At 37.0% G+C, this 24160-nt stretch overlaps 1 protein-coding gene and 1 long non-coding RNA gene across 3 annotated transcripts in view; both read right to left on the reverse strand.

The window, feature by feature from the left end:
- The window catches only part of LOC116404956, a 39241-nt gene extending 18899 nt beyond the window's left edge, over positions 1-20342 (reverse strand). The window contains exon 1 of the long non-coding RNA XR_004217976.1: positions 20136-20342. This is a non-coding gene — a long non-coding RNA (uncharacterized LOC116404956). The remainder of the gene's footprint in view (positions 1-20135) is intronic.
- LOC116404955 (E3 ubiquitin-protein ligase UPL6-like) lies at positions 995-15102 on the reverse strand. 2 transcript variants are annotated; one of them, XM_031888378.1, is made up of 6 exons: positions 14987-15102; positions 14723-14863; positions 14416-14541; positions 14069-14167; positions 13660-13727; positions 995-1019 (listed from the first exon to the last, which is right to left on the reverse strand). In XM_031888378.1, the coding sequence occupies exons 2-6, from the start codon at positions 14756-14758 to the stop codon at positions 1010-1012; spliced, it is 339 nt and encodes a 112-aa protein (XP_031744238.1). In that variant the 5' UTR covers positions 14759-14863; positions 14987-15102; the 3' UTR covers positions 995-1009. The 2 variants fall into 2 exon arrangements, with proteins under 2 accessions (XP_031744238.1, XP_031744237.1); XM_031888377.1 differs by lacking the exon at positions 995-1019 and adding an exon at positions 2467-2509.
- Positions 20343-24160: the final 3818 nt, after the last annotated feature.

Raw genomic sequence — 24160 nt, forward strand, 5'->3', positions numbered from 1 at the left:
ACTCACAACCTACCAAAATTTCAAAAAGTATGAAAAAAGTACTTCAATGTAAAACTTAGTTTCAAACCAACCTAAAATGAGTTCAAAACATCTCTAAGTTTCACTTGAACTTTCAAAACGACCTAACAAATATTCAATACAAGTTCATAAGTCATAACCTAGCAAAAAGTTCAAAATTTTTTAAAAAGACACTCCAAAACCCAAAATGTCAAGTGTGTAAGTGCAACGAACTTAGTTCTATACAAACCTAACAAGTATTGAAAACACGTATAAGTTTTCAAACACCCTAACACCGCTTAAGTGTAACTTTATAACTCATAACTTACCAAAAATTTCAAAAAGTGTGAAAAAAAATCTTTCAAGACTCAAAATGGCAACATGGCTGTATGTAAAACTAACTTAGTTTGTAGCAACCTAAAGGTGTTCAAAAAATGTTTAAGTATCACTCGAACTTTAAAAACGACCTAATAATGCTTTAGTGTTACTTCATAACTCATAACCTACCAAAAAGTTCAAAAAATGTAGAAAAAACTCCAAAATCCAAAATGGCAACCAAGTGTGTAAGTGCAACAAACTTAGTCTCAACTTTAAAATTAGTGCGAGTTGGGAAATGTATTAACTCAAGCATGATGTAAAAACTTGAAACGACTTAAATATTTATTCACCATCACATAAAAACAGTAATTAAATATAGATAACATGTGTAAATAAAGGGAGAATCACCTTTCTAGCAGTAGCTTTAGAGTAAGACCAAACACCATCCTCCTACTTGTAAATCTGCTCGATTGTCTACTTTGTTCTACACTCGTCATTTCACCGTCTCAGGCCATCCATTGAATTGGCCACCCAGCCTTGGCATACAAGAGTATGTCTCAGCCTGTTAACAAATACCACTAAAACTAAGCAAGACGAAGAAAAAAGTTTTCAAAAAATTACCTAACTTTTAGGTCTTCATGTGACCTTTAAGTACTTCTGTTTTCTCCTTCAACTCTTTGACAGATTGCTGAAATTATGTGTTTCTGCAATGTTTACCAGAACATGAAAGATTCATTACGAAAATAAATACCATGAATACAAACCATGAAGAAATAGTAAAAGAGTCAATACAAGAAGAAAAAAGTTCACTTGAAAACGACCTAAAACAGTATCACTTGAACAAAATGTGTCTAAGTATCACTTGAACTTTCAAAACGACCTAAAACAGCTTACGTGTAGGTTCGTAACTCATAACCTACGAAAAAAGTTCCAATAGTGTGAAAAAAGCACTACAAGACCCAAATGGCTACCAAGTGTGTAAGTGTAACAAACTTAGTTCAAACCAACCTAAAACGTGCTCAAAACGTGTCTAGGTATTACTTGAGTTTTCAAAACGACCTAGCAAATCCTAAATGTAGGTTCGTAACTCATAATCTACCAAAAAGGTTGAAAAAAGCATTTCAAGACCAAAAATGACAACCAAGTGCAACAAACTCAATCTAACCTAAAACGTATTCAAAACATGTTGAGCCAACAAAGATACACACCAGCAAACTTTTGAACATAGGACCCTCCTAAACTACTCACTTTTGAACATAGGACTTCCTCAACTATCTACTCACTTCTGAACATATTATAAGAAACGTTCCACGTGAACTAACCAATTTTACTCGCATAGAACTCTTATCGTGAAGTTAAACTCCAAGGCTTCCTCGTAGACTTCTTCTCCACGAAACACTTGGTTCTTCTCACGAAGACCACCCAAAACTCCTAGTCTAACACTCAAAACTTTCATTTCTTAACTTACGCAAAGACTTTTTCGCTTCTTATCGCACAACTTCTTTCGCGAACTACCCACTTATCGCAAAAAAGTATACTTAACCGTAAAAGATCATATCACTTAATCTTTCCATGGATTTATTCGAACACCAACTTCTTAATTCTTAGCCGAATTTTACTTCCTTACTCGAATTAGAAATGAGTCGCACAACTTCCTTCGCGAACTACCCACTGAATCGCAATAACGTATACTTAACCATAAAAATTTTATCACTTAATCCTTTTCATGGATTTATTCAAATGCCAAATTCTTAATACCTAGCCAAATTTTACTTCATTACTCAAATTAGAAATGAGTCTCACATTTAGAGCCTATCGCTTCTTTAAGATACATGATCTTACCGATTCAGAGAAATTAACCACAGGCGTTATTAGTTTTGATGATCTGGCATTGGATTGGTACCAAGCACAAGAAGAGTTGGAAGTTTTTAAGAATTGGGCTGCCCTGAAAGAACGAATGCTTGTACAGTTTCGATCAATTCGAGAAGGAACTTTGGTTGGAAGATTTTTCTCAATCAAACAGAAAACGAATGTAGAAGAATACCGTAACCGATTTGATCGCTATTTAGCTCTGGTAGAATTTCTTCAAACGGTATAGTGATACCTGGAATTCATGCTCATTGAACATGTTGATCCATTCTTTCTGTATAAGCTGCTGAATCCCTCTCAAAAAATGAGAACTTTGCTGTCGTATCTGAGGAGGACATGTTTTCAATCAACATTGGAGTAGGGAGACACATTGGATAAACAAGGGACAAACTATGCTGAAAGTTCAAACGATGATTGGCAACAAGATGAATGAATGTGATGACATTTTCACAGGTGACACGACGGTTTTTTCCTCCAGGAAGTAGCTCTTCTTCAATTTGCTTTCCATATTCATTGTTTATAATAACAAAATATAGCTCTAGTTCAGGAATGTCACCTTCATAATTTAAGATAAGAAGTGAGAAAAAGATTCTACCAGGATACTAGATTGATCTAGATCATTGATCAACAGGCTAAGTGTGGTATCAGCTAAAAGTGATACCAGGGAATACACACCTTTAAGAAAATAAGGTGGCGATACAATTCAGGATCCAAGGATGGCAAGTCATTTAGATAGTTATACATGTTGTGATGATAAACATTGGAAATATTCAATGTTGGGTTAAATATTATTCCATCTTTATACCATGCAACCATGCAATATTAAACTCTCATAAATTATATAGAAAGCTGATAGACCTCCCATAGTAAAGGTGTATTCCCGTAGGGACAAGAATAGGAAGAAGAAAAAATGATTGAGAGTTAGTTGGTATTTTTCCATTTGTGTGGGCCCTTAGGAATGTGTTTGTTAGAGTGGGGCCAAGTATTTTATTATTTCTCTGAGCAATTACTTAAGTGTCTTGCATGGGAGGGTATGGGTATCTTTTTGGACATATGATGGAATTAAAGAGCTCACCTGTCTTAAAATAACGATCAGGCATCTGATGTCCTTTAACGATAGTGGCTTCTCCTGCTCATAAAACTCCTCTTTGTCAATTATTATGAGCATGTGCCTGATTGATAAGGAAAGAAGTGATCAGGACATGCCGAATCTTATAACATACCATATAATTATATAACATCAGATGAGGAATTAAAGCGAAATTCAAAAGTAGAGGAACAGGAATAAAGAAGATAATCTTACTTGTACACAGGACAAAAAACAGCCAAAGGTAATAGCCAACCTGATAAATATGCCAATTTCTCTGAAAAGGATGACCATTTTTTATTCTCGTGGCACTTTTTAATAAAACTCCAGAGTACTGGAACTAACTCCATTCTGTATGCTAGAATAGTCATAATTTTTTATGTCCCACACCAAGTTGTACTTAAAAAGATCTTTTCAAAAAAAATCTATAGAGTTTTTTTTTCTTTTTTAAATGAAGTACATGCATGTTATGTTTCTCGTTATTGAGAAAACATGACCTTTAAACCATTACTAACGCCATTATATCCAAACAGCAAGGTACACAAACCTAGTAGAGGATGACACATGCAACTTTGTCCATTGGGTAGAGAGAGGTGTGAAATGTGAATGTCCGCCACAGAAAAGGAAGAGTAAGAATTTGAGAGGAGAAACTCCAATTGGGATCAACACGTGGGCAACAACATGGCTTCTTACCAACATGAGAACTCAAAAGAGACAGCAGATGTTCTAGAGAAGCCAATGAACTCTTGGAATGTGAATCTGCACTTTCCTGTAATACTTTGAGTGTGAATTAGTTCTCTGAAAACACCTGCAGAGGATAATCCATGGCAAAACAGAATATCTATAAAAAAAACCACTTGCAAGTAGAAGAAAAAGGAAGTACATTTATACCTTCCCTGTCAAAGTGATATCCCTAATCAACGCATATGCATTTCTTTCCAGGAAGTAACCAACAATTTTACAAACCCATGGGAGTTCAGGTTGTAATAAGAAAATAATTGTGTCTAACAATAGAGTTGCAGGTGTGTTAGAGTTCACAGATGCAGCCAAAAGTTGATTCCTCAATTGGTTTCTATCAAGAACAACATCAAGTAAGAATAATTCAGAGGAAAAATAAAGACAACTTATCATATATATAAATAAGATTAATCTGAATTCGTTAGCTGAAGGTAAAAAAACCTTTCTGTCAGTTATATATATCTGAACAAAATCTAAGAAATATATCACTTTTCAACAAAAGAAATATATCACTTTTCAACAAAAGAAATATATCATATACAATTAAAGGATCACAGCATAGAAAGCCAACAAAATCAACAATGATAGATCAAACATCTGTTCTTCCAATCAAAACGTTAAAAAGGATAAGTTTTTAATAAGGAATGTTGAAATGGAAAAAACTAATTACCTATTATGGTGTACAGTCTGGATGCAAGCATATGCAAATTTCTTAACTCTCTAATCCACTAAGGCCTTGTTAAGTACATAATCCTTGCTAGCGAAAATGCTCAACATATCCCTATATATGTAAGAGAGAGAAAGGTAAGAAAGTACTAACACTAAGAGATATGTGCTATCAATTAGAACACTTTAAGATGATATTATCAATTAGAAAACCAAGCATAAAGCAACATAAGCGAAAATAACAAACAAGGGCACCACAGTGGTTCAGAAACAAATCAATATTTTCATTTGTCACTTTTATAATAATTTCCCAAGGGAAAATCCTCATAACAATCCTCGTTTTCCCCCTACTATGGAACGGGGAGGATTCCTCCTCTTTTCAAAGCCCTTGTCAAACTCAATGCTAAGTTTGACTGCTCCCTTCGGAGTGACAACAAGCCTTGTTTTCCCCCTAATGTGGATCGGGGAGGATTCCTCCTCTTTTCAAAGCCCTCATCAAACTCGATGCTAAGTTTAGAACGCTAAGAGTAGGTGGTTTGGTTTTGGTTAGGCCAAAAGTAAAGTTTTATGCTAAAAGCTCTGATAGTTAGGGAACTCAACACATTCTACCTGACCGAACCAAGTTGGCTCTGTTGGAATTTTTGTCCTAAAACTCGTAGTTTGTAAATCATATTCTATTCAATAAAGTTGTTATTGAGAAATTAAATATTATAATCTTAAATCCAATAAATCAAAGTTCCAAGGCTATTTTTTGAATAAACTTGAACTTTATGTGTAAACATAAACGTGGATCAAGTTCGAGTATATAGCCTAAATAGTCTATAGTATATGAAATAAAGGTTGGGCGCCTTATTTTGAGAGACTATGGATGCGGCCCACTTTGTTGTACAAACGATGTGATCCTAATCGTTCATGTAGAGACATGAAAGTGGGGGCATCCTATGTAAAATGTTTACATAAGACTGAACCATGAATTAGTCATTTTTACGTTATAACACCGTTTACTGTTTAAAACTGACTATCTCAATTATTGATGACCTAGGTAACTTAGTCTTAATCCTGAGTTAACTATGAACTCCTGTTCATACGAGATTATCCTTAGATCTGCATAGGTGAGGGCAGCTCATCAGCGTTGGCCCAATAAGCCTCCCATTTCAGGGGTAAGATCGGGTGGATAGCTGGGAACATAGGGTACAAGATGGAATTCACTCCTACCCGCTTTAGGGTTAGTAGATAGGTTGCTCTCTTAAGCACTGAATCCAAGTCTTGAACAAGGGGCCCCACCCTCTCATTGGCCCGAGAGGGATTAAGTTTATAGGTTGAACCTTAAACGAATTGTTCAATAGTGGATTAGTGGGACTTAAGGAGCAAGATGTAATCTTGGGGGTAAAACGGTATTTTGACCCAGCCAAGGTTACGAGCAACCTGTGAAGGATTAACTTACTGATTATGGTTTTATCAAATGGACACAAATATATCTATAGTGAGGGGAGTGCAACTACGGGACTTTAGTGGAATGACCCGTTAGTTAACGAATGTTGATTAACTCGGTTTAAAAGAGTTTAGCTAGTTAATCTTGAATCGTTGGAGCCCATGATCTATAGGTCCATTAGGTTCCTCTGCTAGCTCATATGGATTAAACTTAGAACAGTGTGATGAAATAAGTCGAATTGTTCGAATAGGGAGAAGAAAGGAAAACCGACATATACAGTGATATAATCGTCGGTCTTCTAATTAGAAATAGAGCTTTATGTTTTACATACTATAAGTATGAATGCGGATTCATACTAAGAAGCTCGGAATTGGTCAAAAATAGTAAAAAGTCAAAATGTTGACTTTTGACTTTGAAAAGTCAAACTTTGACCGGCCTTATATTCAAATGTGATTTGAATTTTGGAAAAATGAATGCGGATTCATGCTCGGGAGGTTGGAATTAGTCAAGACGGACAAAATGGTAAAAAGTCAAAATATTGACTTTTGACTTAGAAAAGTCAAAGTTTGACTTTTGACTAGAAAAATCTAATGACCATTTTACCCTTGGACTAAGTTAGTGGGAAAATCCAACATTTTGTTGGATAATCCCTAACTCTTAGTGGATATGTGGCTATATGAGATATAGACACCTAGCCCACTAAGTTCCACTAATTGTTAGTGGAATATTAGGTGTTGAGATTTGGCAATTGAATTGCATGCATTTTTGCATGTAATTAGGCTATAAATAGAGATGTTTTCAAATGTTGAAGGACTTTTGCCTCTTTTATCATTTTCATAATCTCAACAAAAGAAAAATGAAAGCTTCCAATCTCATTTTATCTCCATTACTTTCTACACCAAAATTGGGTCCCACAACCCGGTTCTTTGTCTAGAGGATAGCAGTTGAGTACTAGTGGTGGTCTCGGGTAGAATTGGTAAGAAGACATCAAACCTTTTGAAAGCTTCAAAGGTAATACTTCTTAAAACCCTAATTTGATTAGTTTATGGTTACATGTTAATTGTGGCAATTAGGGTAGAAATTCGATTCTTTTCCGCTGTGCATGACTTAGTTCTATCAGGCTCTTGGTTTTTTTATGGGATTTTTCTAATGTATATTGCATGTGTTGTTTGTTTTTTTATAGCTCTTGATTGTCTAACCTTTTGACGTTTTGCATTTGCAACTCTCTCTTTTGTTTCTTTGGTATGCAATGTGGTAACAAGGTCTTGCTAGAATCGGTGGGCTAACCTTTCTATGGTTCTAAACTTAGTTTCTAAGTTTGACTGCTCCCTTCGGAGTGACAACAAGCCTCGTTTTCCCCCTACTATGGAACGGGGAGGATTCCTCCTCTTTTCAAAGCCCTTGTCAAACTCAATGCTAAGTTTGACTGCTCCCTTCGGAGTGACAACAAGCCTTGTTTTCCCCCTAATGTGGATCGGGGAGGATTCCTCCTCTTTCAAAGCCTCATCAAACTCGATGCTAAGTTTAGAACGCTAAGAGTAGGTGGTTTGGTTTTGGTTAGGCCAAAAGTAAAGTTTTCTGCTAAAAGCTCTGGTAGTTAGGGAACTCAACACATTCTACCTGACCGAAACAAGTTGGCTCTTTGTCTTTTTATGGATTTTCTAATGTATATTGCATGTGTTGTTTGTTTTTTTATATAGCTCTTGATTGTCTAACCTTTTACATTTTGCATTTGCAAGTCTCTCTTTGTTTCTTTGGTATGCAATGTGGTAACAAGGTCTTGCTAGAACCGGTGGCTAACCTTTCTATGGTTCTAAACTTAGTTTCTAAGTTTGACTGCTCCCTTCGGAGTGACAACAAGCCTCGTTTTCCCCCTACTATGGAACGGGGAGGATTCCTCCTCTTTTCAAAGCCCTCGTCAAACTCAATGCTAAGTTTGACTGCTCCCTTCGGAGTGACAACAAGCCTTGTTTTCCCCCTAATGTGGATCGGGGAGGATTCCTCCTCTTTTCAAAGCCCTCATCAAACTCGATGCTAAGTTTAGAACGCTAAGAGTAGGTGGTTTGGTTTTGGTTAGGCCAAAAGTAAAGTTTTCTGCTAAAAGCTCTGATAGTTAGGGAACTCAACACATTCTACTTGACCGAACCAAGTTGGCTCTTTGTTTTTTTATGGGATTTTTCTAATGTATATTGCATGTGTTGTTTGTTTTTTTATAGCTCTTGATTGTCTAACCTTTTTACGTTTTGCATTTGCAAGTCTCTCTTTTGTTTCTTTGGTATGCAATGTGGTAACAAGGTCTTGCTAGAACCGGTGGCTAACCTTTCTATGGTTCTAAACTTAGTTTCTAAGTTTGACTGCTCCCTTCGGAGTGACAACAAGCCTCGTTTTCCCCCTACTATGGAACGGGGAGGATTCCTCCTCTTTTCAAAGCCCTCGTCAAACTCAATGCTAAGTTTGACTGCTCCCTTCGAAGTGACAACAAGCCTTGTTTTCCCCCTAATGTGGATCGGGGAGGATTCCTCCTCTTTTCAAAGCCCTCATCAAACTCGATGCTATGTTTAGAACGCTAAGAGTAGGTAGTCTGGTTTTGGTTAGGCCAAAAGTGAAGTTTTCCCCCATTTTTTATGGGCTTTTTCTAATGTGTATGTTTGATTTTTTTTATAGCTCTTGATTGTCTTACTGTTTTATGTTTTGCATTGTCAAGTCTCTCTTTTCTTTCTTTGGTATGCAATGTGGTAACTAGGCCTTGCTAGAACGGTGGGCTAACCTTTCTATGGTTCTACATTTAGTTACTAATTAAGTTTGATTGCTCCCTTCGAAGTGACAATAAGTTTTGTTAATGTCGACCCTTTTCTAAAGGGATTTAGTTCATTGTGGCTAGACAAGAGGCTTCTAACTCATGTTTGACAAGACAAATTTGTTAAAACCATCCCAGTTTCTAAAGAGTGCCTCCTATCCTTTTTTACTCTATCTAGGCTAGGTTTGGACTAAGTGCATCATAGGTAAGTCACGACAAAGCAACAAAGGAAGACAAAGCTAGAAAAGTATCCATGCACTTATTTATTATACATGCAATCAAGCATTCACAACACACATACCATTTTCTCAATCATGCATTCACATCTCAATAAGAAATAGCTAAAAGGAGCTTAAAACAAAAAAGACAGCAGCTTATGCTCAAATTTCAGCACATATACTCATCAAAATTCAGAATTTCACATCATAAACCCGAGCTCAGTGCTCAAGGGTTGCCAATCATGCTTTTTATGCAAGATCTAATTAAGCTATGCTCATTATTGTATGGAAAGAATTCTGAAAAATTTTGAAATTTGGGCAAAATTTGAACCCCCAAGTTTACACTAAACATGCAAGCTAAGCAAGCTATTACCACACACCACTCAAAAAATTGCTTTTTCTGTCCTAAAAGCTTTTGAAAATCAAAGTAAATGGAGAAAAATAAGGGGGGAACTTTGGACTCCCCTGGAAGGATCGACATCCTTGACTTTGTTTGAAGCTTGCATGGATAAACCTTTTCATTCCTTTTTCATTGATTATTCATCCTTGTTCCTGAAAATCAAAGGAAATTCTCTCAATTTTATATATTACTAAAATTAGGATACATATAAGTCTTAACTAGTCTAATAGCACCCTCCATTCATCTTCCCCTACACTGGCTATGGTATCAAAATTTTCAATTAAGTAATACGTCTACTAACGAACTTGAAAACAAAACACATCACACTAAAAAACACAAACATCACTTTAACCCAACAGAAGCAACTCTTTTTACCCTTGCACTCACTATCACATTACTATCATGTTTGTCAACTGTCAAACTAACTCTTTTAAGTTATTTAGTGTGACTACAAAGTTATGAACACCATAATCTTAATTAAAACCTTTTAATAAATAAATGCGAAGTTACTACTCAAGAATGGCAAGGAATTCAAAAAACATGACAGCTATCCTAATTGGTTGAAAATGAGAAAAAGAAAGTTAGCCAGACAACCTGTTTGGACTACAAAGCCAGCAGATATGATTCCTCAAATTTGACCATTCACTCTCCATACTCTACAAGTCTTCAAGCACATGATGCTGCCTACTTTCAGATGAGCAACATCATTCCGATCTTAACAGTCAGAAGAGCAAATCAAATCAATCCTAGCATATTCACAAATCACAACTAAAAAGTACAAACATTACAAAATAAAACATGCAGCGATATCAACAAGCATTCTGATAAATAATTAGCCAATTAATTGACATTACAAAATAAATAAAGAAAAACAAGCATTCTGATATTTTTCTATTTGTGCGGGCAGCCGATGTTCACAAAACAGCGTTTCGAACCCACGAGGGGCCCTATGAATTCCTTGTGATGCTGTTTGGGTTGAAACGCTCCGCAACATTCCAATCAATCATGAGTGATGTTCTTCGCCCATATTTACGCAAGTTTGTTTTGGTTTTCTTTGATGACATCTTAATTTACAGCAAGTCCTTGGACGAGCATTTGCACCAATTGGCAATGGTTTTGGAAACTCTAGTAGCTCATCAACTGGTAGCCAACTTTAAAAAATGCCAATTTGCGGTTGACAAAATTGAATACTTGGGCCATGTTATTTCTTCAGAGGGGGTGGCAGCGGATCCAACAAAAATAGAAGCGATGGTTAAATGGCCAGCACCCAAGAACGTGAAGGAGCTAGGTGGGTTTTTTGGGGCTAACGGGGTATTATCGGAAATTCGTTGCAAACTACGGTTCTATTGTGCTGCCCCCCTTGACACAACTGTTAAAAAAGGTAACTTTAAGTGGAATGAGACGACCGAGAACGCATTTCAGCAGTTAAAAGTCAGCAATGATGTCTGTCCCGATGCTAGGTATTCCTGATTTTTCACAAAGTTTTGTGCTGGAAACTGATGCTTCGGGTGTGGGTATTGGGGCTGTCCTAATGCAAAATCAACGACCAGTGGCCTTTTTCAGTCAAGCTTTACCTATTACCCATAGGTTTAAGGCTGTTTATGAACGGGAGCTTATGGCAATAGTGCTGGCTGTTCAAAAATGGCGACCATATCTATTGGGTAAGCCTTTTGTGGTGCGTACAGATCAGAAAAGTTTGAAGTTTCTTCTTGAACAACGGGCTATCGGGGAGAATATCAGAGATGGATCGCTAAACTATTGGGGTATGATTTTGTGATTGAGTACAAGAAAGGATTGGAAAACAAAGCGGCCGATGCCTTATAGAGATTACCACCGGTATTTGAATTGGGCCTCGTAAGTATTGTGGGCGGGCTAAACCCTTCAGTTTTCATCGATCAAGTGGCTGGAAATGAATCTCTTAACAATATTCGACTATCCTTGATAAATGGACAACAAGCTCCAGAGGATATTCGCTACAAGGAGGAGGATTCACCTATATTACTTTATTATTAGCTGAATTCCATAACAGCCAGATAGGGGGACATCATGGTGCATTGAAAACATATCAAAGGCTAGCAAGGGAGGTATATTGGCGAGGTATGACAGCCCATATCCGCACCTATGTTGCTGAATGTTCCGTGTGTCAACAAGCCAAATACTTGTCTTTAACTCCGGCTGGTTTCCTTCAAGCATTACCCATTCCGGACCGTGTGTGGGAAGATATTAGTATGGATTTTATTGAGGGCCTCCCCAAATCCGAGGGTTATGATGTTATATTGGTAGTTGCGGATCTTCTTTCCAAGTATGCACATTTCATCCCCTTGAAACATCCATTTGGTGCAAAAGTGGTTGCTGCTGTTTTTATGCGAGAGATTATTCGTTTGCATGGATGCCCCTGAAGTATAGTGTCGGATCGTGATCGTATTTTCACAAGTCTATTATGGGAAGAGTTGTGGAGGTTGTTGGAAACTCAGTTGAGATGAAGCACCACTTACCACCCCCAAACAGATGGTCAAACGGAAGTTGTCAATCGAGGGGTGGAGACGTATCTAGGGTGTTTTTCTATGAACACACCTAAACAATGGGTTAAATGGCTAGCTTGGGCTGAATTAAGCTATAATACAACAGTCCGTACAGCCACATTGATGACCCCCTTCGAGGCCCTCTATGGGCGACCACCCCCCTCTATATTACCATATGTGAAGGGCTCGAGCCGGGTGAATGATGAAGTAGACCATTTGATGAAAGAAAGAGATGAAATTTTGGGCGTTTTGAAGGCCAATTTACTGAAAGCACACAGCGAATGGTCAAATATGCTAATGCTAAAAGACGGGAGGTGCAGTTTGAGGTTCATGATTGGGTTTATGTGAAGTTACGCCCTTACCGACAGTCCTCTCTCAGCCGTTTTAAGCACTCCAAATTGGCCCCAAGATTCATTGGTTCATTTATGATCGTGGCACGAATTCGTTTCGTTGCATACCGTTTGGCCCTTCCCAAGGAATCGCTTATACACCCGGTCTTTCATGTTTCTGTTCTTCGCAAGGTCGTGGGTTCAAACAGGCCATTATTCCCAATTTCAAAAGATTTGGCTGCTGATTTGTCTATGCAAGTGTCTCCGGTAGAAGTATTGGGAGTTCGCAAAACAATAGAAAAGGAGGACAACTTAGAAGTTTTGATCCGTTGGAGTGAGGGGACACTTGAAAGTGCAACGTGGGAACAAGCTGCTCTTATTCAAGAAACAGTTTCCTGAATTCCACCTTGAGGACAAGGTGGCTATTTGGGGGGCGGGTAATGATAGACCTCCCATAGTAAAGGTGTATTCCCGTAGAGACAAGAATAGGAAGAAGAAAGAATGATTGAGAGTTAGTATATTTTTATTTGTGTGGGCCCTTAGGAATGTGTTTGTTAGAGTGGGGCCAAGTATTTTGTTATTTCTCTAAGCAATTACTTAAGTTTCTTGAGTGGAGGGTATGGGTATCTTGATTTTGGTATAGACTCTCATTAGAGAAGTGTGTAGAGATTGGGGAGCTCTCAAATCCTCCCCCACAGTTGATAAATAAAATTTTGGCTAAAGCCTTGACAAAAGCTAATGTAGAACATCCCCCTTCTTTATGTTTCTTGAGTTTTATCCTAGAGGAGGTGTTTGAATTACCATTTTTATAGTTTAGGATTAGTTATTTGAATTAACAATTTTGTATCTTGAGTTAGTTATAAGTAAACTAACTCAACCCCAAGTTAGTTTAACAACTCTTGTAATCTCCAGCCTATAAAAAGGCTTCTCATTTTCATTAATAAATGATAAAAAAAAAGGCATTATACATAAAGATTTCCTAGCTTTGCAATTACAGCATCAAAAGCAATGTACAGTTCAGATGAGACTTTATTCCAGTATAGAGTAGCTCTGTAATTGCAGATCAAGAAAGTGAATGTAGCATGGAAATCCCAAATTCAACATTTGGAAGTTAGCAATTGACAATCTCATTAGTAGGCAGTGCACCCATAATAAAATGTAAGATTTTTAGAACCCTAAAAATTCAAGTAACTTGCAACTAGTCATTGTCATGACCATCAATACTACGATTAGTGGATCAGCACAAAATACAAAACAGTAAGACAGTAAATCTTTAAAAACCTTACTTCTGTTTTAACTTGCTCAAGAAGAATGTTGCAAAAAGTATATCAACAAGAATTCCTTCAAACATGACCTACAGGAAGAAGGGTAAAACAACAACATCCTGTCAAAAATCATTTAATGTGATTGAGATCTTTTAGCATGACTGCTTGAGAACTTTTAGCACAACCGGGCAGCAACTTCAATAACAGAAAAACATGCATAATGTAGGAAGACAGCAGATTTCAAATTATGACATTGTATTTATGAATGTCAGGCGATACATTAATGTTCCAAAATTCAACCAAAGTATGGGGTGAAAGATATATAAGAATCTTCCATGATAAGGCCAAGACCAGGATATCCTTATCCAAAAAAAGAAAAAACTAATCAACCAAAGTAAATTCCATGTATGATTGGGAATTATGGCCATACCTTTGCCAAAAGAACTTCGAGGAAATGGAAAAACTGGAGATGTTGCTCATGTATCATTCCCGAACCAGGATTGGGGTAGAGCAAATGGTCAGCAATTTGCTGGATTACCAAGCAGAAAATAACTTATATTAGAAAAAATGAACAATACATACCCACATATTACTGAAATTTTATGAAATAGATTTCAAGCAACCAATTTTTATATTGAAATGTGATCTCACAACTATTTTTATTTTGAAAAGCGATTTCAAACAACTATGGCTGTCTCATCACGCTTCATGTTATCCAATAATACTACAGGATTAACAAAGCCATGCCATGCTAATAATAAGGAATGTCGTGATAACCTTAAATAAACCATACTGCACGTCAAAGGCTGCCCGTGTAATGTTCTCCATGACATCTTTAAAAATACCACCACCATCAATTCCTGCCTCCTCAACTCCAAATTCATTAACAAAAGACACACGTATCTGCATGCAGAAAAGTGAAGCAATTGACCCAACACAAACAAGAAAAAACTAATAAACAATTACAAGTAACTCTGCAACTATAGGATGCAGAAGAGGGAAGGGGTCGTTTTCACGAGGGCAAAGAAAAAGATAGAAAAAAGTAAGATAACAATTTCATTTTTCATAAATCATGAAAAATTACCGATCCTCGAAGATCAACTTCAGACAATGCACTCATCTGACTGAAAGCATCTTCCAATATATGATTTCGTCGAATTCTAAACCGGTTTCTGGCAAAAACAGCAAGAGATCCATTCCTTTGCCTAGCTGCTGCTAGTTGTGTCTGTGAAATGAGTTATAGAGAAAGTAACCATAAATAAAAAATATCTTACATATTTCTATAACTAACAGTCATCCAAGAAATTCAATATTGTGGATAAGGAAACCAAAAAAATAACTTGCTTACAGTGAAAATCTTAACCCTGCTAGTAAACGGTACTAAAAAGGGAACTCGCTTGTGTATATCATTTGCTCTGGTATTTTCTATCACTGCCTACAAAGAAACAAGGCCAAGTAAATAATTAGAATTACGATCAGATAGTGGTTTCTCTCATGGAAATTCCATTGCAAAATGGAAGGTTCACTTGGTCTAGAGACGGTAATTCTCCTTGAAGATCATTATTAGACTGATTCTTCATAAATCAGATGTGGGATATTTGTTTTGAAAATTCTCGGGTTTCTCGAAAAGCACGCATCTTCTCGGATCACTTTCCTTTATTCTTGGAGGCTGGTTCTTTTCTTTGGGGTCCCTCTCCTTTTCGGTTTTGTAACAGCTGGTTGGTGTCCAGTGATTCTAATCAGATTATTGTTGAAACAGTGAGCAACTCTAACTTCCAGGGATGGGCTGGTTTCATTCTTCATGAGCAGTTGAGATCAGTTAAATTGTTAGTTGATTATGTTCAAAGCAAATTTCTGGTAAAATGGCCTTTACTGCATTTAACCAAATCAATCTTGGTTTCTTCTTGAGAATGGGACATGAAATAAGCTGGACCGCGTTCTCCTAAATCTATAGTCGAAAACCCAATTCAAATGAAGATAGCCAAGTAAGCCAAAACCAACACTTCTTTGCATGTAGGCAGGAGAAGAAAATATGATGTAAATCTTCTAAAGCATGCAAACACAAGGGAGAAACATGAGAAGATAAACTGAGAAAGGGAGGTTTCATTTGCAAAACTTCTGCACAGTTCATAGTCCATTTCGCATTCTCCAAAGCGTGATATTCACTCTTCTAGGGCTTTCTGTCTTCCAAATTGTCGAGTACTTTGTTTTCAAGACTGTGTTAGAACATGTTTTCTGTAAATGTTTGGCTGATTAATAAATTAGTAGAACACACTATTTGGTGTTCTATCATTTTGGTATCGGAGAAATCGAATCTGTGAAGTTCTATATCATGGCTCAAAAGCGAATTGAGGAAAAGTTGGAAATGGTAGATCAAGAAATATCCGGCATTCGTGCAGAATTACATGATCTGCCAACAATCAAGGAAAACATGTCATCTTTGGCGAAGAGTATTGAGAGGTTAGGAGTACAGGCTGAGAAGCAACAACAGCAACCAGAAACACTGTTGAAATATATTGAAGAAATGATCAAAGGGAAGACAACGATGGAAGAAGTACTAGAAGGATCATCAAGTGAGTTGACAGCATGGTTGATGTCAGTGATTGGACGATGATGGGAGGAAAATATGAGGAAAAACATACCAAGTTGGAGGGTGAAGATTCTGCGGGCGACCGAAGCAAATTTAAAAAAATTGAAATGCCAGTTTTTGTGGGAAATGATCCTGATTCTTGGTTGTTTAGGGCTGAGAGATACTTTCAGATACACAAACTGAGTGAGTCAGAGAAAATGACTGTGTCCATTATTAGTTTTGATGGAGCAGCTTTGAATTGGTATAGATCTCATGAAGATCGTGAACCGTTTGTTAACTGGGACGATTTAAAGAAGAGACTTATTGTTTGATTTCGATCGAGTCGTGAGGGATCAATTCTGGGAAGATGTTTAAAGATCAAGCAAGAAATTACAGTGGAAGAATATTGGAATTTATTTGATAAATCAGTAGCACCATTGCCTTTTCTACAAAAGGCTGTCTTAGAAGAAACATTTATGAATGGTTTGAAACCATGGATTAAGGCAGACATGGAATGTTGGGAACCTATGGGGCTTGTTCAAATGATGAAGTTGGCCCAAAAGATTGAGAACGAGAAGTGATAATGGGAGAATCAAGTTTCAAACGTGCAGCGGATGGAAAATTCCAGGTTTCTGCTTCTTTTAAACCTCAAATTCCTGTGATTTCTAATGATAATAAGTCAGGAGGGATTGTTCGAATGCGGATGATTACACTTCGAGGAGTGGCTGGTGAACCTAATCGACGAGAAGGACCACTAAAACGACTTTCTGATGCTGAAATTATGTGTTTCTGCAATGTTTACCAGAACATGAAAGATTCATTACGAAAATAAATACCATGAAGAAATAGTAAAACAGTCAATACAAGAAGAAAAAAGTTCACTTGAAAACGACCTAAAACAGTATCACTTGAACAAAATGTGTCTAAGTATCACTTGAACTTTCAAAACGACCTAAAACAGCTTACGTGTAGGTTCGTAACTCATAACCTACGAAAAAAGTTCCAATAGTGTGAAAAAAGCACTACAAGACCCAAAATGGCTACCAAGTGTGTAAGTGTAACAAACTTAGTTCAAACCAACCTAAAACGTGCTCAAAACGTGTCTAGGTATTACTTGAGTTTTCAAAACGACCTAGCAAATCCTAAATATAGGTTCGTAACTCATAATCTACCAAAAAGGTTGAAACAAGCATTTCAAGACCAAAAATGACAACCAAGTGCAACAAACTCAATCTAACCTAAAATGTATTAAAAACATGTTGAGCCAACAAAGATACACACCAGCAAACTTTTGAACATAGGACCCTCCTAAACTACTCACTTTTGAACATAGGACTTCCTCAACTATCTACTCACTTCTGAACATACAACCTTGATAGAACACTTATGTACTGTTTCTATTATATTGATATTTGAGACTTAAAGTTGCAATAGAAAGAAAATTACAGAGAAATTACAAACAACAAGCAAAGAAACCCTCCTAATCCAAAACAGAAATAAACACAATTCAAAATACTACAATTAAAACCAGAACAATTCTGGCAGGCCCTTCCTTTTACTAAAAACTGCCTGCCCTTTCCCATCTCCCTCTCATCCATTTAACTTCCTGTTTTAGATAACTGTCATCCTTTTGAATAAGTAACTGTGTTGATTACTAACGTGCCTTACTTTCCTTTCTTCTATTATAAGTAAAATAACAATGGTGGTCTAACAGACCTCCTAAACTATCCACTCTAGAGCATGTAAATCAAACATTCAATTCATCCAAAAACTAATGACGTAAATGTAATATTATATCTTCAACGTAAATGTAAATGTAAACTAATGACACTACAAGTGATTTTGAAACTAAGACATTGAAGCAGTCTGTTAGGAAGGGTGATGGAACCAGCAAGAGTGGGGGGGGGGGGGGGGGGGAGTTCTTTAAAACAATCAGAGGTCAAGAGAAAGAAGGGATCAGCTAAATCTATTTCTGGAAAAACGTGAAAAGATTGTCAGTGTGATGATGATAAAAAGGAAACCACACCTGTGCTGAAACCAGCCTCCAAAAATTGGAAGTAAATCAAAGGATCAAGGCACTCTTGAAATTGGAAGTAAACTTGGTAGCACAGGTCCAAAAATCGCTGGCAAGTCGAAGAATGATGATGCCGAATCCAACAAGACTAGCAAATCTAAGGACGATGAGACATCCACACCTGCCGCTTTGCAAAGTCCAACAAGCAAGATGTATCGAAGACGGGGAAGTCCAAACAAGAAACCCAAAAACTCCTGTTTCAAAAGGGAAGTCTACCAAAACAGGCGATAAGTCTAATAATACCAATCTCTCCACGGTTAAGTTACAATCTTCAAAAGCAAAAGAAAAAGAAAGTGGAGATGTGAAGCATTCATCAACTTCTGGAAAAACAATGGAGAACTCAAAGGGAAAGTCACTAAATTCATCCAATGATCAGGGCAGTGAATCCAAGTCAGGAAAGAAAAGAAGAAGAGAGTGAAAAGGTTGATAACCACGTCTATTCAAAAAGGTTGGAGTTGTCTATTCTTGGCTCAGTTTGCACCACATATTTGCAAATTCTACTATGAGTAGTTCTTGGCAAACTTGATCTCTGGATCTGATGTTGTCTCTCATTGGCACATTTTCGAGATTGTCGTATATTCTTAGTTAGGTAGGTTAGCAGCAATTATAGGAGTGTGGCAGTTCTCTTTGTAGTTGTTTGGCGCTATTCATGTCATCTGTGGGAGGTAAATGACCAATAAAAAATAATACGCAATAAAAAAGAATCAGAAAGAAAACCATATGCATTTTTGTTTTCAAATTCTTGGTGAAATCACAATTCAGAAATGAAATTTGGTTCATTCTCCACGATAATATGGTGACCTAAATAACATAAGTTTCAGAGTCATGGGAGATTAAAAGCCTTGCTCTAATTGCTCAAACTCTGAATGCAAAGGCTTTTCCCATGTGAAGGAACCCAGAGAACCAGCCAAAGCAGCATGCTTCTTCCCAATGTAAGAACATTCAGTGTATCTTCTGATTATGTACTGAATGCAGTAGGAAAAATAATATGAAGTTGTAATTCAAGCTAAGGTTTTGTTGCATAAACCAAAAACTTAAATGGATAAAACACAAAATGCATCCTATTCCCACCTTATGCCTACTACATCGCTAACAATACACTTACTGCAGCACCAAGATACAGCTTGTAGCCAAATTTCAGAAGGAAAAAATATATTCAGATTTCTGCATATCGAGAATTCGGTGAAACGCACCTGAGTTTATTTACTCAACTAATCCACAACAATTTGTGATATGAACACTCTTGGCAGAGGTCCATTGACCCCATCACCATCGCAGCAGCATTAGAAATGAGCTGTTTCCACCAACATATTACTACATTGATGAACCAAGCAAGGAAGGACCAAAAACAGTGTAAATGGGACGTATGGTTACTCCATTTTCCCTGTTGTTGGGTCCAAAACTACCCATCGCTCATTCCAATTCCTCAACTGCAAACATTGTAATAGAGAAAATCAGATTTGCTACAATGAAGGCTCATTGCCATAAAAAATGCTGTCTAAGAACAGAAACGCAGAAAATAGAAGGCTGATCAAATGTGACCACAATTCTGCATATGCGCACTACAAAACAGTCTGAGAATACTATCACATCGACGGCCATATTCATAAACACAAATATGCTGACAGTTAGATCACGAACATGGGCATTTCTCACATTTCTATTCTCCTTGAAATCACAAATCCCGACGTCCTAATCTTAATAAGTACTTCTAGGTGATTTAATTAAGTCTTCAAATATCACTAAAACAGTCAGAACGATTTAAATGGAAGACCTAAAGGCAGCGCAATTAAGCAGTAACCATCAATTCAAAACAAAAGGAAAGACAGAAAGAGTTGCAATGCGTTAGTTTACTGTTTCAGATCGCTTTAGAAGGGGACCCTGCAACAAATTCCGACCAGACCCAGAGGCCAGCTGCCGCTTGATCTTCTCCAAACTGTCCCCGGCATCTTCCGCTCTCTCCACCAACAACAATCATAAATTAAAAACATGTCGAGCCAACAAAGATACACACCAGCAAACTTTTGAACATAGGACCCTCCTAAACCATCTACTCACTTTTGAACATTGGACCTCCTCAACTATCTACTCACTTTTGAACATACAACCTTGATAGAACACTGATGTACTGTTTCCTATTATATTGATATTTGAAACTCAAAGTTACAATAATAAGAAAATTACAGAGAAATTACAAACAACAAGCAAAGAAACCCTCCTAATCCAAAACACAAATAAACACAATTCAAAATACTACAATTAAAACCAGAACAAGATCGTGAGCCCTCTGCTTCCCCTATCTCTCATGGAGTATTGCAGGCCCTTCCTTTTACTAAAAACTGCCTGCCCTTTCCCACCTCCCTCTCATCCATTTAACTTCCAGTTTTAGATAACTGTCATCTTTTTTAAGTAATTGTTGTTGGTTCCTAACGTGCCTTATTTTTCTTTCTTCTATTATAGGTAAACAACAATGGTGGCCTAACAGCCTCCTAAACTATCCACTCTAGACCATGTTAAATCACCAATTCATCCAAAAACTTACGAGGTAAATGTAATATTATATCTTCAACTTAAATATGCTTTTGACCATAACCAGTGGGTTTGCTGAAATTGAATGATCAATCCATAAAATAAAAATGAAGTTGGAAGTAGAAGAAATGGGAGGAAGAAAAATACCCCAAAAGTTCTAAAAGCGATATGATCTCAACAAATTGTATCATGATGAACAGATCGAACAAGCCCCAAAACAGATTTTGCAGTGGGATTCCGACTCGGATAAACTGACTCCATGCTCACCAAAACATTCCTAATAAAGGATTCAGCTTGCTATCAACATGCATCACAACCCATAACGTTAAATTCTTCAAAACCAATGCAATTAAATCAAAGCAGAAAAAAACAGAACAAGAACTCAAACCAACGATAACAAAAGAATAAACCTTAACCGTTGATCCTTGCAGTCCATTGGGAGGTTCAGCACCGGGGACATGATCGACAACAATCGATTCCCAGCTGCAGGTTTCGGTATCGACAAAGAATTTCCAAGGAAATGAAAATTTTGGAAATGGGTAGTGAAGAAAAATAAGGTTGAGAGGATTTTGTGTGGAGAGTGGGAAAAACTCCGGCCAGTGGGGAGAAAAGGGAAGACATGGGGTTCGGTTTACAGGGATTTTTCTTAATGATTGTTGGAAGAACAAAGAGGTTGTGAGGAGATTTAAGGGCAACCAAAAGAATGGCTGAATGTTTGATCTGGCTTGCTTCTTTATGGAAATGTCGTAGAAACAGTAGAACGATGACATAGTTCCCTTTGTTTTTCTATTCACCAAAAAACCAATGACTTAAAAGAAAGACATTGCACCACATATGAGCATTAGAAAACAATATACATAAGAAAGAATAAAAAATATGCAGAAATTGAAAATGAAATTGGAAGTAGAAAAAAAAATGGAACGAAGAACAATACCCCAAAATTTCCAAATGCATTATGATCATAAAAAATTTGTATCAACATGAACTGATCGAATAAGCTCCAAAATGGATATTGCAGTGGGATTCCGACTCAGATAGGCAGTGTACAGTCTTGCCAAAACGTTCCTAAGAAAGGATCATCAAAACCCATAACTTTAAATTCTTCAAAAATAATGGAATTAAGTCAAGGCAGTACAATACGAAACAAAAACTCTAACAAACGATAAGAAAGAAATAAACCTTCACCCGTGATCCTTGTAGTCCATTCGGGAGTTCAGCACTGGACTTGATCGAGAACAATCAGTTCCAAGATGCAGGTTTCGGCATAGACGATGATTTTCCAAAAAGCGAAATGAATTTTTTGGAAATGGGTTGTAAAGAAAAATAAGGTTGGAAAGATTTTGTTTCGAGAGTGGGCAAAATTCTGGCCGGCGTGGAGAAAAGGAAAGACATGGGGCTCCGATTCTAGGGATCTTTCTCAATGATTGTTGGAAGAACAAAGAGTTTGTGAGGAGATTTAAGGGCAACGACAAGAATGGCACAATGTTAAATCCCAAAAGACTAAATGGCCAATTGAATGTTTAAGCAGATTGATATGCCTGTTAGGTGTTTTCTTGCTTCTTTACAGAAATGGGGTAGAAAGAGTAGAACGATAACATAGTTCACTTTGTTCTTCTCTTTACAAAGTAGCCAACGACTTAAAAGAAAGACATTGCACAACAAGTGACCATTAAAAAATAATATACATACGAAAGAATAAAAAATAAGCAGAAATTGGAAGTAGAAAAGAAATGGAAGAAAAATACCCAAAACTTCAAAATGCAATATGATCATAACAAATTTGTATCATCATGGACAGATCGAACAAACTCCAAAACAGATTTTGCAGTGGGCTTCCGACTCAAATAAACAGCCTCCATGCTCCCCAAAACGTTCCTAAGAAGTGACACCATTTCACAACAAGTAGCCAATGACTTAAAAGAAAGATATTGCACAACAAGTGACCATTAGAAAATAATAAACAGAAGAAAGAATAAAAAGATAAGCGGAAATTGGAAGAAGAAAAGAAATGGAAGAAAAATACCCCAAAACTTCAAAATGCAGTATGATCATAACAAATTTGTATCATCATGGACAGATCGAACAAACTCCAAAACAGATTTTGCAGCGGGCTTCCGACTCAAATAAACAGCCTCCATGCTCCCCAAAACGTTCCTAAGAAAGGATTCAGCTCCCTACCAACCAACATGCATCACATCCCATAACTTTCATTTCTTCATAAACAATGTAACTAACTCAAGGTAAAAAAAAAAAAACAGAACAAGAACACTAACCAACTTCTAAGGAATCAGCTCCCTGCCAACATGCATCACATCCCATAACTTTAATTTCTTCAAATACAAAGGATTTAACTCAAAGTAAAAAAAAAAAACAGAACACGAACTCTAACCAACAAAAATAGAAAAACCAACCTTAACCCTTGATCCTTGCAGTCCATCGAGAGGTTCAGCACTGGACATGATCGAGAACATTCGGTTCCCAGCCACAGGTTTGGCCATCGACAAAGATTTTCAGAGGGAAATGAAATTTTTGGAAATGGGTAGTGAACAAAAATAAGGCTGAAATGATTTTGTTTGGAGAGTGGGGAAAATTCTGGCGAGTGAGGAGAAAAGGGAATACATGGGGTTCGGTTTACAGGAATTTTTCTTAACGATTGTTGGAAGAACAAAGAGATGTGAGGAGATTTAAGGGTAACGACACAAATGCAGAATGTTAAATCCAAAATGGCGAAATGGCCAATTGAATGTTTAAGGAAGTTTGATCTGCCTGCTAGCTGTTTTCTTGCTTCTTTATGGAAATGTTGCAGAAAGAGTAGAACGATGACATAGTGCATAATGTGTTTCTCTTTACAAAGTAACCAATGACTTACAAGAAAGACACCACACAACAAATGACCATTGGAAAACAATATACATATGAAAAACTAAAAAATTTGCAGAAATTGAAATTGAAATTGGAAGTAGAAAAGAAATGGAAGAAAAATACCCTAAAAGTTGCAAGTGCAATAGGATCATAACCAATTAGTATCACCATCAATAGATCGAACAAGCTCCAAAATGGATTTTACAGTGTGATTCTGACTCACATAAGCAGCCTCCAGGACTGGGAAATCGTTTCTAAGAAAGGATCATCACAACCCATAACTTTAAATTATTCAAAAACAATGCAATGAAATCAAAACAGAAAAAAACAGAACAATAACTAAAAAATAAACCTTAACCCTTGATCCTTGATCCTTGCAGTGGATTGGAAGGTTCGGCACTCGACAAGATCGAGAACAATGGATTCCTATCAGCAGGTTTCGGCATCGACAAAGGATTTCGGAGGGAAATGATAATTTTGGAAATGGG

The sequence above is a fragment of the Cucumis sativus genome, chromosome 7, assembly GCF_000004075.3.
Source record: "Cucumis sativus cultivar 9930 chromosome 7, Cucumber_9930_V3, whole genome shotgun sequence".
Lineage (NCBI taxonomy): Eukaryota > Viridiplantae > Streptophyta > Magnoliopsida > Cucurbitales > Cucurbitaceae > Cucumis > Cucumis sativus.